At 34.0% G+C, this 17,359-nt stretch overlaps 1 protein-coding gene across 1 annotated transcript; it reads left to right on the top strand.

Moving 5' to 3' along the window:
• Nucleotides 1-13,258: 13,258 nt before the first annotated feature.
• Nucleotides 13,259-14,413, top strand: LOTGIDRAFT_132393 (hypothetical protein; the record flags this gene model as incomplete). Its single annotated transcript, XM_009066674.1, has 1 exon — nucleotides 13,259-14,413. One exon carries the CDS (start codon nucleotides 13,259-13,261, stop codon nucleotides 14,411-14,413), a length of 1,155 nt encoding a protein of 384 aa, XP_009064922.1.
• Nucleotides 14,414-17,359: the final 2,946 nt, after the last annotated feature.

Here is a 17,359-nt window from a genome sequence, read left to right as displayed (position 1 = left end):
GTTCTCACCTGTAACAAAAAATCCAACGATAAACTGAGTTTTTAGACTAGGAGAGAATACCTTTTAGATTTTTCAACCCAGGTCAGTGATGTAGGTTGGAGGGACTGACATGGAAAAAGATGTCTTGTCATTTGGATGGGACAATATATCTAGGTTCCTTATTATACAGGCTGTGGACATTTAACTATTCCTCGACAGTTGGAAATCGAAAAAGAGCAGGCTAATGCTGCTGTCCTGACAAAATTTCCCTCATTGCATACTGCATTGTGTTGCCGTCTTCATTAACCAACAACATGGTGCAGAAAAGTAGGATGTTTAACAACATTTCATTTCATCAACGCACTGGACAGTTGGCAAAATTTCTCTCATTACACACTGCATGGCGTTGCCCGTGTTCATTAGCTCAGGTCCAATAACATGGGTTGTAAAACTCCATTTCATTTCATTTTATCAATGCATTTACCTCACTCAACTCTTCAAATGAGTTATTCAACTCTTTTTCTCGTTCGTTAGATTTCTCTATTTCTTCTTTTAAACTTTTAATTTCATCGTTTAATTTCGAGATCGAGGCTTCCTTCTCTGTTAAATTTTTCTCCAAGTTTGTAAGTTTTTCCGTCAAATCCTGGAAAGAATTGTAAGAAATTTTAATATCTCAAACTTCGATTCTTCTTGTGAAAAATATCATAACATCTTTTGAATTGATTTTGATTTGTTTACTATTACATTACATTACCTGTATTTTTTTCAAGTTTTCATTTTTATCTGCTGTGGACTGTTCACTTGAAGATTTCAACTTATTTTCCATTTCTTGTTTTTCTTTTTGCTGAAAATATTCAATAATTATTTAGTTAAAGGGACAAGGGTGCCATGTTTTTGACCAATCATACTTTTAACTAAGCCAATCAGTAATAGTGTTCACAGCTACATCAAAATTTGAGCCCTTCAAATCCATGTGTGTCCAGAATTATCCATGTTTAAGAGATTCAAATAAATACCTGTTGTTCAAGATTTTTTTCTAAAGTCTGTTTCTCATTTGTCAATGTTTCTATAGTCTGTTTCAATGATGCAGCATCCCCACTTAAATTCTTCTTTGTCTACAAAAACACCACACAAATACAAAAGTTATGACCATACTTGCAATAGTTGTATGGTTACGATCGCGTATGTTTCACAAAAAGTATTTGTACCTACAACTTTTACGATTACAATAACAAAAAACACTAGCAGTCTAAAAATTCTACTTTAAGGGAAAACTGATGTGCTAGACCTGCAGCTACAAATGCCACCATCTTGGATTTGACGTCTGCTAGACAAACAAATTGCTTTTGTAATGAAGAGTGTAACAGATAACTGAAATAGAGCTCTATCATCTTTGGACAGCCAATTTTAGACACTTCTATCAGCTGGGACAGATATATTTAAACGACTTTATCACTTAAAAAAAAGAAATTAAAGACTACCTCTTCTAACATAGCTTGTGTTTGATTCAAACTAGATTCTTTCTCTGATAATTTGTTTTTTACTGCTACCAATTCATCACTTACTGTCTGTTTCTCTTTCTCAGTAGTTTCTAAAGCTGTTTTCTAAAACAATTGAACACAAAAAAAATCAAGCAAAGATAAGACAAAACAACATTAAAAGGATTTCTTGACAGAATAAACTTGTAAGAAACGTTGGACATCTTGAAGTGTCTATCATCCATTGTTGCTATTGTTTCTTTTGGATATGTTCAAAAACGCCAAGGTTCTGTGATCTTTTTCACATGAAAATGTGAAGTTATTCATTGTCTTCTAAAGTATTGTGCTGTTGTCAGCATTAAGACATTGTGTATTGCGTAATTCATGGGTTACATTGATTTTTACCAAGTCAATTTTAGAAGTTAGGCCTTGTATCCTAAACTGCATTAATTTTTTAAGATATTGTACTGCTACCAACCTTAAGACCTTGTGTATTTAGTATATGAAGAGTAATGTGGAATTTTTCATGTGAAACAGTTTTATTATACCTTTTCTTGAAAGTTATTTTCTAACTGTGTATATTTCTCCAGTAACTGGGAACTTTTCTCACTCTGTTCTTTAATAGTCACTTCTAGTCCAGTGATCTTATCTTGTCGTAATAGAATATCTTTCTGAATCTTTTAAAAATAAAAACTCAAATCATAAGTTTGATGAGGCCGATGGAGACAAACAACACAATCAGTGTGCAATGAGGGAAACTGGACAAAACATTAGTCAACTTTTATTTTTATATTCCAACTGGCAGAAATAAGGTTTCCCTTTTATTTTCCAATCTGACAACAGGTCACTTGAAAATTACATGAACAAAGTAAGAGAGATAACGCTTAATTGTGGTCTTCTAATTGATCTGGTTCCAGGTAAGAAAACAATGCAGTTCCACAGCCTGTGCCTTTGTGGAAAAAGTGTTCCAGATGATATTCTTCAATGCACATTAGGGTTTGTTAGAGTATTTTAATAACTCTACCTGTTCTAATTGTTGTTTGAGTTTCTCCAATTCTTTATTTTTCTCTTCCAATGCATTCTGGGTAGTTTTAATGTGATTCTCTAAATCTGAACGTTGACTTGTTTTAGCCGCCTCCGCTGCTGATAATGCCTCATTCTGTAAGATCAATCGATCTAAATATGAATATTCATTATTTTCAACATTCTCCCTATATCAACGTGCTTGAAATATGTCGTCTGCTAGTTATGCGTGTACAATTAGGATCTTCTTTAGTCCAAAATTTCCAGTTAGCAAATATTCTCTTCAAGTGACACAGTTTTCTGAAGTATTTATTGTTTGTTATTTACCTGAGCTTCAAGTTTTTTCTCTAGAGTTTGTTTACTATTGTTCAATTCTTCTAGTTTAGATTTTAACTTTTCACTTTCACCGTCTGCTTTCTTCTTGGTCTAAAATAAAAAATAATAACAGTTAAAAAATCACAGCAAAAATAACCAAAAAGTTCTAGGGTAAAACTGTACAGGAAATCAAACATCCAAACTTCCGCATGAGTTATAGAAGAAATCATGCTTAGACCGTGGCATTAGCCTACTCTGTTTCCAAATGTCAAGAGATCCTTCAAAAGACAGCCTGTTATTAAACAACAAGACGATTTTTCCATGCCAGCCCCGCTAACCTACATCTCAAGGATTGAATCTAGGACCCCACAGTTAGTAAGCACATATACTACTAATCTTAAAACCACAAATGAGAATTTCATACCTCTTCTAGTTCTTGTTTTAAAGTATTCAGGTTGTTTTTGGTATCTTTCAATGATCTTTTAACATTAGTTAGTTCATCAGATAGAGTCTTCTTTTCTTTCTCTAGATTTTCATAACCAGTTTTCTATAAAGGTAAGTGGAATAGAGTTTTACATCCTACCCTTATTGGTGTACATAAAGACAGGTAATGCAATAAGGGAAATTGATGTTATGACAGAGATAATATTCCTGGATTACAATCCAATCCTTTAGTTATTTACTTGTAGATGTACAAGAAGTCTAATATGAATTATAAAAAGCGTCACTGGTAGCCAATAATATCAAAGGATAAAGCAAAGCAAAAGTAATCAAATTATTACCTTTTCTGTCAGTTCTCTTTCTAAAGCGGTGTTTTTCTGTTGAAGCTGATTCACTTTCTCTGTGTGATCTTTTATTTCAACTTCCAGAAGAGTTATCTTTTCTTTACGACCCGACGATTCTTCCTTGACCTTAAAAAAGATCAAATTTGGGAGACATTAAAGGGAGTGGTACACCCTACTATCTGCACCTGATTAGGCTTAATGAAGACGGGCAACTTTTGAAATTTTGCTAGGACAGCGGAATGAGCCTATTACTTTACACTTTCTGACTGTCGAGGGATCTTCAATGCACACAGCCTAGGTTAATTGTCCAATCTGAACCACTAGATGCTTTTTCCATTTCAGGGGGAAAGCTGGGAAATTTAGAGCCTATGAAATCAAGCAGACTACCTCTTCAACTTGTTGTTTAAGTTTCTCCAATTCTTTATTCTTCTCTTCCAATGCATTCTGGGTAGTTTTAATATGATTCTCTAAATCTGAACGTTGACTTGTTTTAGCCGCCTCGGCTGCCAGTAAGACTTCATTCTGAAATATCAAAATTAGAAAAAATTTACCCTCCATTAAGATTTTTGTCTTGAAAGTATTGTGAAAGCTTTTTGTAAACTTTTTATGAATTGGGCACACTGATAGCTTTAATTTGCACGTTTCTAATTTTCACTCAGACGTCTTTGGTTCTGACAAATTCCACTAAAACAAAGCGTTATCACAGAGGATAGGAACCACAGACGTCTGATTGAAAATTGGAATGGTGCAAATTGATCATTCTCTCCAATACACACAAAAATTAGATAACATCTTTACAATCCCTTTTAGAAATATTTTTTCACAGTACCTTGGTTTTCATATCCACGTCAAGTTGTTGTAATTTTTGTTGAGAAGATTGAAGTTTTTCTGACTTTTCGTTGAGCGTAGCCTGTAGTTTCTTGGCTTTTTCTTGGAATGTTTGAAGTTGAGATTTGGAATCTTGTATTTGTTTGTGAAGTGATTCTTGTTTAGATATGTTGTCTTTAGTTGTTGCTTCTATAGAACTGTTTAAACCAGTTATCTTCTCTTGTAGGGAAACCTAAAACGAAGCAAAAAATCCTTAAATGTCATTCAAGCAAAGGATGAAGGTCCTAGAGGATCTTATCTACCAGCTGGTCCCTGACTGAACCTCTTGGTAATGACTATACACAAGGATAACAATTTAGGTTCTAAAGGATCCTGTTTACCAGCTGTGGTAACCTTGTGGTAATTATGCAACAAAGCTAGCATTGCCAGTTTCCAAATTAACGAATCAAAGAAGTACATACATTTTCTTGTTTGAGTTGATTTATAGCTTCTTCTGTACCTTCACCAGTTTCAATCTAAAAATAAACAAAATTTGATTGCAACACTCTAACCATCATTGCCCATCCCCATAAAGAGCTCATGTCAGGTATAAGTTTTTAGCACCGACCAAAAAGTGGAAATGTTATTGTTCTTACTTTAGCAAATAAATCTTTCCGTTCTGTTTCCAGTCTATGTAGTTCTTCTTTATTGGAGGTAATTTGACTCTCTAAATTTTCAATCTTTTCTTCCCTGAAAATCACAAAAAAAAACAGAGTTTAATGACATTATTTTTTATCTAAATGAAACAGGTCAATAAATGAAATGAATGGGCTAATAAAGACAAGCAATGCTATGCAGTGTACAATACAGGAAATATTGATTGGATATCGGCATTAGCCTGTTCTTTTTTGATTTCCAACTGTCAAGGGATCTTTAACATACACAGCCTGTAGCAGACTTAGGCTCAGTTTGTTGTCCCATCCAAACAACTAGACGCTTTTTCCATGTCAACCCCTTAACCTACATCACTGATAAAGGGGAAACCAGGCTAAAAAAATCTAGAGGCATTATCTCAAACCCTGGACCTTCAGGCAAGTGGGTTAGTGAAACAGGAAGGTTTGACTTAGCTCAAAATACATGCATGTCTTGTGTAGGACAAATATCTCACCTTACTGTTGCTTGTCTCTGTTCACCCTCAAGAGTAGATTGTAACTCTCTTAATTTCCCATTTAACTCATCATTGTTAACACTCTAAAATAAAATAAACATGTTCAGTTTGGTTTGAACAATAAATAAGTTTTTCTGGGGGAGCCATGCTGGCTGTGTCAAATACTGTCCAGGGTTCTATATCTGCCACTTTGGTAAGCTTGATGCTTCCTCACTAACTTGAAGGTCTAGGGTTCAATCTAGGCCATGTTGGCGGGGTTGGGTGCTTGCTCCCTAACCTGAAGGTCCAGGGTTCAATCCCAGCACAAGTAGAGATAATAGAATTTTTAAACCTGGTATCTCTCTGCCAGATGCAGAGTACTATCAGGTGTCCCAGAAACTTGGGCATGCCCTGTTGAATATCAAAGAAAGTCACCAAGCCTTTTATTGTATTCACGTCTTCAAACCTAATCAATAAGTGTTATTAGGTGTCCCAGAAACTTGAGCATGTCCTTTTGAGTGCCTTTTATTGAAGTTGCGATCTTAAAAATAACTTAAAAGCCATACCTCTGCTTCAAACTGTTTAATAGAGTCATGAAGTTGTTTATTTAAATCTTCTATTTCATTCTTCTTAATTTCTACTTCTGATTGACTCTAAAATAAACATTCATAATCTTGATAATATAATGGAATAAACAAAGTAATTCTACAAATCTTACAGATGAACATCGTTCTTGCTACTGAACTATCCAATTGTCATAGCAGACGACAATTGACAACTGAAAGAACTATTTTCTTATTCACGCCTCGTTTGGGAAAGATTGAAAGCGAGGCTCATACAGCAAACGTCTTTTGTTGAAAAGTTTACAATCCAATTAGCTGCTGACTGACTTATTGCATTGTCCTAGCAGACGCCAATTCCACTTGCTACTAATCAGCTATCCCACAAGCCACCTACCTTTTCCAGTTGTAACTTGACGTCATTAAATAACTGTATCTGTTGATGTAGCTCCTGTTGTCCAGATGTTTTAGTCCCTGTTATCTGTTTCTGTAAATCTTCTACTTCTTGTATCTTATCATTCAACAATTTCTCTACCTTTTTAATATACCAAAAAAAATATTAACCACTATACAGAACTCCGAATATGGTTTGTCTACAATCTAATGCAAGGTTATGATAAGCTCCAATAAAAGGAAATGTTGTGTTTAAGTTTATTATAAGATCCAGATCATAAAAAGAGACAGAATACCTTCTGCAATTGCTCTCTGGTTGTCTGTAAATCTTTCCAACTGGAATCTTTATCTTGTTGCGTCTGATTTAAACTGGCCTCTCTATCATCTAAAGATTTCTGTACTTCTGTTAATTTGTCTGTCTTTTCTTTCAATTCATCTTCGGAATGTTGTAACTTCTCTTTTACCTGTCACACAAAATGCAGAAGCTATCGAAAACTGTTTGCATGGTTATCTTGTAAAATTGTCATCCCTTGCAGAGAGTCCACATACCTTATTTTGTAACTTTGGACATAAAGATATAAATATTGTTCATCTAACTCCATGCAGAGAGTCCACATAGTGAGGCTATCAGTGTCCCAGATACACATTAAAAAATGTAGAAAACCTCTTTACAATCCCTTTGAGTTTCTTGAAAACAAGCCCTTGATTTTGTCACTTTGGACATATAGATATAAACATTGTTCTACCTTACTGAGAGTCCACATAGTGATGATAACAGTGTCCCAGATACACATAAAAAAATATAAACCTCTTTACAATCCCTTTAAAGATAATACAATCAGCTTACCTGAGTAAAATCGGAATGTAGCTGTTGATATTCGTCATTGACTGCTTCCAATTGAGTTTCTAAATCAAGTTTAGCCGATTCTAGCACAGAAACAGATTGTTGAAGTTGTTTACTTGTTTCATCAGAATTACCTACTGATTGGTTCAATACTCGCAATTCTTCATTTAACTGAAACAATAATAGATACTGTACAATTGTAAATACAATACGCAGGCCTGTATAATATGCACCCACTCCTACCTTCATTCTGCACCTCAAGTTTTACAAGTCCTTTGTATGATAAACCAAACTAAATGGAATGAAATGCACTATTTTTTTCTACCTGATTGAGCTAATGAAGATGGCATGCAGTGTGCAATGAGGAAAATTTTGCCTAATTGGGACATAAGCTGCTATTTTCCAATTTCTAACTGTCGAGAAACAGGGCCTTGGTTTAATGTCTCATCCTTAAATGTACACTTTTTCCTCTAACCAGCATCACTGACGATTAGTCGTGAGTGTTCTTCTTGTGCCATGGCTTGTGCCTTCGTGAGCAAATATAATACATGGTACATACCTTCGCTTTCTCAGTCTTAAGAGACTGTAGTTCCATTTCTTTATCTACTACAACTTGAGATAACTGTGAAGACCCACTTTCACTTTCTGTAAACTCTTTATGTAATCTAGAAAAATAAATCGTGGGGTTTACTTCCTATTTTCTGAGCTTATGAAATGTCTTACTGTTCTATACCACATTTGGCGAATGAAATTGAATTTGTAGGCATTATCAAACTAAATGTTTAAGTTCTTCTGAATGTCACGAAAGAATGAACAAATGAATGAATGAATGAAATGCAAAGTTTACCTTAAGATTTCTTCCTTGGCGTTCTCAAACTGACTTGCTAGAACATTATACTCTTCTTCTTTACTGAAAATAGAACAAATTGGACTGGCAACCACAAACACCCCTAATTGTACTAATAAGCTCTTCCAATCAAACATATACATCTTCATAATTAACCAGGATATGCATGTGTGGAAGAGTTCAATAGAAAGTTGAGGGGTGTCAAATAGATGACTAATCAGTACTATTCGGAAGCTGTAAGTATATACAAACATCTTTGTACTTATACTTTGACTGCAATAGCCACTAGCCACAAGAAAAGTGACTATTGCAGTCAAGGTATAAGTAAAAATTTTGTAATAGTTTTACCATTGTGAAGAAGACATACAAAGAATCATTAAATTCAAGATTTACTGAAAACAGTGGAAAGACAGACAAAATTCAACAAAATCTTCACCTACTCTGCATATTTTTTCAGCATAAATTGGTATTCCTTCTCCAGAACATCTTTTTCTTTCTCTCTATCCTGGGTCATGCTGTCCATCAACGTCTGTACTGATATTAACTCTTGTTTTAATACTAGAACATCATCAGCTGACGGCCTGCAAATAGAACGGAATAAATGAATGGTACAACTGGATGAATGAATGAAATAGATCGAAGAATGAAACAGAATGAATGAGGATATATAACTAAACATCAGCATTTATGTAAAAATAAGCAAGAAATGGCAAAAATCTAATTGAACATTAGAGAGAATGAAACAGCCATTTTTTTTATACAAGGCTAATGGCTAAGGTTCATGGGTATCACCTCTTGGCCCAACCTCTTAGCATTCATCTCCGAAACATCATGCAGTGTGCAATTAGGTAAATTAGTGTGAAATTAAGCTGTGAATTGTACATGATGACATGTATGACTGGAGTAATAATGAAGCAAATTACAGACAAGAAATGAAATGGAGTTTTTTTCTGCACCAGATTAGGCTAATGTAAGCAGGAAATGCCATGCAGTGGACAATCAGGGAAATAAGTGATTGTTACATTAATGGTGCAATACACGGGCATTTCTCATTGATGGCTGACTCCATATGGCAATGAAATTTGGCCAATGAAGACATAAAACAACATGCAGTGTACAATGAGGGAAATATGGACTGGACAATTCGTAGCAAGAACACTCATTAAAATAATGCACCCACTTACTTTTTGGCTGATATTCTAATAAGAAAGAATAAAAGAAGAAATAGTGAATAGAGTCAAGAAAGGAATTACTTGAAGGAATATAGTTTGTCTACAATGTAAGTACCTTATCCCTTAAACAGGGTATGTTAGTAACATGCAGAAAGGCTTATTAGATCATAATCATAAAGAATCAAACTATAAAAAGAAATTTCAAAAACCACTAAAACCCAAAGATCAGAATTCTAAAAAATAATTTATCAAATTCATGTACCTTTCGTCTAATTGTGTGTTTAAATTTTGTATGATTTTATCTTTGTTGTTTACTTGTTTCTGAAAAAAAAACTCAAAGAATCATCCATATTGCATCAGAAATATAACAGAAGTTGTAGTTCATCCTTGACCAAACCTCTTGGCATTGATCTTTTCAGATTTACAGCTGGTTCGACTGGAATAATGAGGAGAGATGACTAATTCAAGATCACCAAAATTTTCACAAGCCAACCAAGATTAGAATCTATGAACCAATTGTTCGATGTAAACAAGCAAATGATGTCATATAAATTTTCGAACGCCCTAAGTGACTGTGCTTCAGAACCCCTCAAAGTTTTTAGATACCTTTAATTCTACTATATGATCTTCTAAACCTTTTTTCTGGCCCTCGCTCTCATCAGCTCTGGCTTTATTAGCAGCTATCTGACCAGCCTGAAATAAATTCACTTCATTAATTCAAATATATAATTTCCAACAAACCAAAATATCTCTGGGATCCTGTAAGCAAAACAGTGGGCACGCATGAGATGCTTCCAAAATATAGATAGTTGAAACTTGTCGAATGTGCCAAAATGTCATTTTTTGGTTTTTGCTTGAATATGTAACAAATGTAGCAAAGTTCAATGTATGTCAGTATGTCACAAGTGAATGAAAATTATTTTGCTAAACTGTGACCAAGAAAATATAAGAATAATTACCAATTCAGCGGCTTTCTGTTCAATAGTTTCTTTCATTTCTGTGATATTTTTTAACTGAAGGTTGACATCTGTTAACTGAGACTGTAGGTTCTGAACTTCACTACTTACTGTAAGAATATACAGTATGGTAAGCATAAAACCATAGACAGATAAAGGCATGCCTGAGAGAGTACCAAGTATGAGGTCATTTGGTTTAATTTACTTACTATAAGGATACAATTGTGATAGCTGTATCATTTGTGGGGGTTTACCTGTGGGTACGTTTTATCCTATCTGGGTTCATGTTGTGTTTGGGGGCATGTTTTATCTAAAGGGAGAGGGGGGGAGGTTTTAGCATCGGGCATGGGGTAGGTCATATCTGTTGGATGGGATATCTGCGTAAGTTATCCTGAAGTATAGAAGGCCTACAATCTACTTACAAATAGTTCTGCTTTCTTCAGAGCCTTTCAACTGTAATTTCACCATTTCAATCTCACTCTGTACCTACAAATATAAGTCAATCAGTCAATATAGTCAATCAGTTCTCTCAATCAATCACTTTTGGCCATTCATTTTTTTGACACCTTTCAACTTTCTATTGAACTCTTCCACACATGCATACTTTCAATCAATTGAAACTGTATATGTATGATTTGAATCGTTCATAAGTGACATTAGGGGTGTTTTAACCTCATCAGAATTAGGATCAGCAGACGTTACTTCGCCATTACTATTTCCTCCCCCTTTTTCTAACTCTTTCTTCAACTCTCCTGAATGCCATTTTTCTTCCTGCAACGATTTCTTCAAATCTTCTATTTCTTTTCTCATGGCTAGCACATCTCCATCTCTGTTAAAAAAAACAAAAATTTAAATGTCTAGCAGGGCAGAAGCATCCACTGTTAAAAATCTAAAATTCCCATTTTGTCATTTCAACATTCAGTATTTTGAGTGCAGACAAATAATAAATGTAAGCAGAAGGCCAGACCAACTGACTCTAACATGACAACAGAATGTGCTCATAGTATGTGTATGAGTATTTGAATGAATCTATTACATAGGCTATTCACATAGCTGATCTATTTTGTCATTTTGAGTTTCTATGTGTGACTAGTCTTACCTATTTTCAGTTATTTGTTGAATACCATGAACTTAATAGAAACTAGAAAGCATGGTCTTTCATGTATCTGATCTATTTTGTCATTTTGAGTTTATGTGAGTAATTGGTCTGAACTGGTTTCAGTAATCTATGACTACCGTGTACCTTATTGAAAGCACAGTCATTCATGTAGCTGATCTATTTTGTCAATTTGAGTTTCTATGAGTGAACAGTCTAACCTATTTTACGTTTTCCATGGACTACCATGTAGATTGCCTAATAGAAAGCACAGTCATTCACACGCCTGATCTATTTTGTCAATTTGAGTTTCTATGAGTGAACAGTCTAACCTATTTTACGTTTTCCATGGACTACCATGTAGACTTCCATTATAGAAAGCATAGTCATTCACACAGCTGATCTATTTTGTCAATTTGAGTTTCTATGAGGTAGTAGTCTTACCTATTTTCTGTTATCTGTGGACTACCATGTACTTGATCATAATGAACCTGTAGTTTCTCTGGTGAATCAAACCCCATTTTACAGATAGGGCATAGAAAACCTGATTCCTAAAAAATTCAAAATAATAATATTTGTGAAGTTAATGTCTATTACATAATTTTCTGAGCAGTTAGTAAAGAGACTTCTCTTTAAATAGCAAGATGAAAAAAAAGCATGAAGCAGATATAAGTGTTATAGCGTAACTTACCTCTTGTCCTCCAGTTGTGTTAGTGGTTTGTGCAGTCTCATCATGTACTGTGTCAAAATGGTTTTGGAGTGCCTCAGGGGAGGGGAGTGATTTCATACATAGGGGACAGAGAAAACCCTGTTGAATAAAATACAAAATAAGGCACATAATTAAAAAAATTAATTCTAAGTTAATTTTATTACCTGCCATTTTGACTCTTTGAAGGCTACTCCTTTTTTACATTTTGATTCCCTGTACCCTATCAAAAACTTTTGACTCTAACATTGATCAAATCAACTCAAAAATCATATTTAGACACTAGATTCATGCACAAACAATAAAAAACATTCTGCTTTTGATTTCTCTTAATTCAATTCATCCTGATCAATTTAAAAATATTATTGGTTGACTAATTGAAGTTGGTCTATCCTGGAATATTATATTCACCTGGGCATCTTTGGGTGCATTTTGTTGAGTTTCTTTAGCCTAAAAGAGAAGGAATATTCGTAATAACAATGTCGAATTAAGTGTCGTAGAAGTACGAGCATTCCCTAAATATAATTTATAACCAAGCAAACAAATTAGACATATTTGCAAATCAATATTGATGATGTGTGAAGGGCTTTATTAGGGTTGTCATCAAATGGATGTTTGGCACACTATCACAAGCCTTTGATGGTTATAGAATGGAATATTGGACCTATTATCATTTCACAATATATCTACCAGATTCGGATAGTGACAGGCATGTAGCCCAATTAATGATAAATAAATCTAATTACAATCAAAATCAAGGCCAGGGCAAACTCAACAAGAAACAAGGCAATGTTTGTAATTCATAATAAATCATTCCAAACGATGATCTACTCTAGAAAAGTACAACGAACATAATTACCTGGCCGCTCTCTTTCCGATTGAGCAGTTTTTTAAACATTGTGCGTTATGTCAAGGCTGAAAAATCCCCCAAATTCATGAAAAAAGCCGAAATCAGTTCCTTCAAAAATATTATTGACGCCCTAACCGGAAGTTTTCATTAATTATGAATGAGAGTTACCTCCCCAGAATATATTTTTTCGAGTGCGTAGAATCGCCGGCTGTATTTGGTTAAATTTCACATTTTAAAAGCGAATTTATGTCCTGAAACGTTGAATGTTTAGAAAATCGAGTCGTTAAAGTTTACTTTGAAATGGGAAAAAATAAGTTGAAGCTGACGATATCAGTGTCAGAGCCTTCTGAAGGTGGCGATAAGGAAAATGGAGACGGAACAAACATGGAGGCGCTGCAACAAAACATTAGGAGTCAAGACATTGATGAGCAGCAGAGAGAAAGGTTGGAGCAGTTTTTGTCGTTGAAACAGAAGGTCGGAGAGCTGACTGAAGAAGATATCATCAAATGTGAAGAATTGGGAGCCGGAAATGGAGGAGTGGTTACTAAGGTGTTGCACAAACCTTCAGGGATCATTATGGCCAGGAAATTGATTCACCTTGAGATCAAACCAGTTGTCAGGAACCAGATTTTCAGAGAATTGAAAGTTCTACATGAATGTAACTCTCCTTACATTGTCGGCTTTTACGGGCATTTTTACAGCGACGGAGAAATCAGCATTTGTATGGAATATATGGATGGCGGATCGCTTGATTTAATTCTGAAAAATGCAGGTCGAATTCCTGAGCCAATTCTAGGTGTGATAAACATTGCAGTTTTAAAAGGCCTGTGCTACTTGAGAGAAAAACATCAAATTATACACCGCGATGTCAAACCATCAAATATTTTGGTCAATTCACAAGGGGAGATAAAAATCTGTGATTTTGGTGTAAGTGGACAGTTGATCGATTCCATGGCTAATTCATTCGTTGGTACCAGATCATACATGGCACCGGAAAGATTGCAGGGCACTCATTATTCTGTTCAATCGGACGTCTGGAGCTTAGGATTATCTTTGGTGGAGATGGCCATTGGGCGTTATCCCATTCCGCCACCGGAACCAAAAGATATCGAGAGTTTGTTTGACGAAAGTGGAAACAGTCCATCTGGTCGTTCCATTGCTAGTTCCAGAAGTAGTTTTGTTGGAATGCCAGGAGCCGAAGGTCCAAGACCTATGGCTATATTCGAACTTTTAGATTATATAGTCAATGAACCACCGCCAACGTTACCTAAAGGAAAATTCTCAGATGATTTTGAAGATTTTGTGGATAGATGTTTGAAGAAAAATCCCTCGGATAGAGCTGATCTTCAGTCATTAATGAACCACATGTTTATCAAGAAATACGAAAATTCTGATATTGAGATCGGAAGTTGGGTTTGTAAAGTCATGAACGTTAAACCAGACAATAGAAGTTGAATAAAATATTTGTTCTAGTAGGTTATAAAAAATATGCTTATGTATTTATACTGGTCATCACATTAAACTAGATCTACAGATTTATTAGGGCATGTCATGAGTCTGAAGAGAACTTGACAAAATCTGTTCAGTCAGAAAACATTGTCATAACATTAATTTCTGAAACAAGCAGCCAAATCCAAGCGATGAACTATAATGACTTGTAATATGGCCAAGTCTGAATTCTCTGTGTAATGTAAATAATATTAAATATTTTTCTGTACGATTTCTGTACATTTGGCACGGTGAGATAATTATCTGGTCAATTTATCTAGATTTGCAGCAACTACACATCAGATTGGACATCAGAATGGTGTAAATAGAAACTATAAATGTTCCCAATGACATAAGCTTATATATATATATATATACAAAGGCTAGCTAGTAGTTCTCAAAAGTGTCATTCCTTCTGAACTAGCAAAGTCTGATAGAATTCCTTTTTTTAATAGAGACTGTACAAACATCTGATTTAAACACAACAAAATGGAGATTTTTCAATAATGCTATCTATGATTGTTTTAGTTTGTTGTTTATTGCCATCAAAATGTAGTAGATATGTAGTGCTAAATGTTATTTAATGTTTTAAAATCAAATCATGCAGTTTTTGAAAATATCAATAGAAGTATTAAGGTGTAGTTGTGAAACGTACATGCCATTGCTTCTAAAGAAGATAAACCTTGATAAATATTGATGATATCTGTATAATATGAAATCTGTAAATATTATGAATTGTATATTAATATCTACTGCCCCATGTTATCTTTTTTAACAATTTTTGAGTTATTTTTCAACTTTATTTTTGTAGTTCTTTTTTCGTTTTGTTTTATTTAATCATTCAAATGTCGGGATTGGGGAAAGATCGTGCACAGTTCTGTTGTTAAAAAAATTTGTGGCTCTACATTGCTTTTACAAAAATTTATGATTAATTTGTCATTGGTGTAGAATTTTACATTTAAAAACATCATACTAATGATGTAATTAATTGTAAGATTTTTTGTAAAACAGAACCCTAGACCTATTTTTTTTTTCAACTTGAATTAATGATCCATTCATCCGCCAATCTTTTATTTAGACATGACTGGCGAAAAAAGCTTAAACAACAGTAATGTACTCTTGTCTTGCCCTCGTATATTTTATTTTTACTGCAGCTAGTAATTTTCAGTTTTGTGATATTATATATTGTGATTTTTGTAGTGATTAGGGCAAATTTCCGTGATGGATGGCAAGGTGTGCAACTTCTAAGCTCCAGCCTCTTAAAATGTAAATTGTAGAAAGATTGTGTATGATAACACAAGAGTAGTTTACCATATTAATTGATGATGACAATGTAATTTATTGAAACATTGTACAATAAAACTCAGGAGTAGTATACCATATAAACTAATGATGACAATGTAAATTGTAAAAACATTATAAATAATTAAGAAAAGTATAAGATATTGACCAATTGATGTAATTTGTTGAAACATTGTACACAATAAAACTCAGGAGTAGCTGATGATTACAATGTAAATTGTTGAAATATTGTACTACAAAACACATGAATAGTATACTACTTTGACTGATGCTAATTTGTTGAAACATTGTACTACAGACACAAGAGTAGTGTGCAATATAAACTTATCATGACAATATAAGTTGTAAATGAAATGAGATGAATGGAATTTTACGTCCTACTTTTCTGCACCATGTGGTCTGATGAAGACTGATGTAAATTGTAGAAACATTGTACTACAAAACAGAGTAGAGTGTTTGATCTAAAATGATGATGGCAGCGTCAATTGTTGAAAAGTTGAGTACAACAAAATAAAAGTAGTATACCATATAATTATGTAAGATCTTATTGCAGTTTTGTAAATTTCTGTTGTGTATATAATTAAGATTTTTCAACCTAATTCTTCTAAAAAAAAATCCATTTGTATGATATTTAAATTTAACTGCAAACAGTACTGTTTCAGCCATGGGCCTCATCAGTGCAGTGATATTTTACTAAGAAATATGAAAAGGGCAGGGCAGTGCCATACTAATTTTCGCTGCCCCCTTACTGAATTGGTCGCCAGTGTTCCTGAAAAATTTTCTGTAGTGCTATTTAAATTTTTTCTTTGTTTATGCTTTATTTGTAATTATAAGATAATGTATGAAAAAAATAAAAATATAATTCCTCTAGATCCTTGTTCATCTTCCTTCTTTATCTCACAAAGAAGGAAAAATTAGGATTCGCTTTCAGTTACCCCAATAAATCAAATAAGGAAATTCTTTAGTCTTTTAGCTTTTATTCAAAACTATTTCTTATATACATAGATTTCTCTTACAGAAATTTACATTTTACTTTTCTCCTCCTATGCTGCAGGCCTGTAGCTAGAGGAGGGCTGAGCCCCCCTTCAAAAAAATACATTTATCAAAAGGAATGGATATTCACACAACTGATATTGAGTTTGGTTGAATCAACAATATTTACATGACACTAAATATTAAAGTAAGTACACAGTAATCAATGTGCAGATAGACAGTGTATAGAGGGGGATTATGGATACAGTAGATAACAAAAGAAGGTTGTTCTGTAAATTTACTCTATCATTAATCCTGCACTTCACTGACACCAGTCTAAATTTGGGAAATAAAATGAATGGAGTTTTACATCCTATTTTTCTGCACCATGTGGGCTAATGAAGATAGAGACTAAATTTGGTATAACAAATTAACACTCCCAGTATAAAAGCACATTTCTATCGAAAGCAAATTGGGACTTGATCAATTTCAAGGAAAGAAAATAGATAAGATACTACAATAATCATTTTGAGAAAGCAAAGTCCAAACTATATATCAAACATGATTTCATATACACATAAAATTATCACCATTTTGAGAAAACAAGTCCATTACTTGCATGATTTTGTACACATATAT

Source organism: Lottia gigantea (genome assembly GCF_000327385.1).
Source record: "Lottia gigantea unplaced genomic scaffold LOTGIsca_79, whole genome shotgun sequence".
Taxonomy (NCBI): domain Eukaryota; kingdom Metazoa; phylum Mollusca; class Gastropoda; family Lottiidae; genus Lottia; species Lottia gigantea.
The sequence above is the reverse complement of the archived record's forward strand: the minus strand, read 5'-3'. Positions and strand labels throughout refer to the sequence as shown.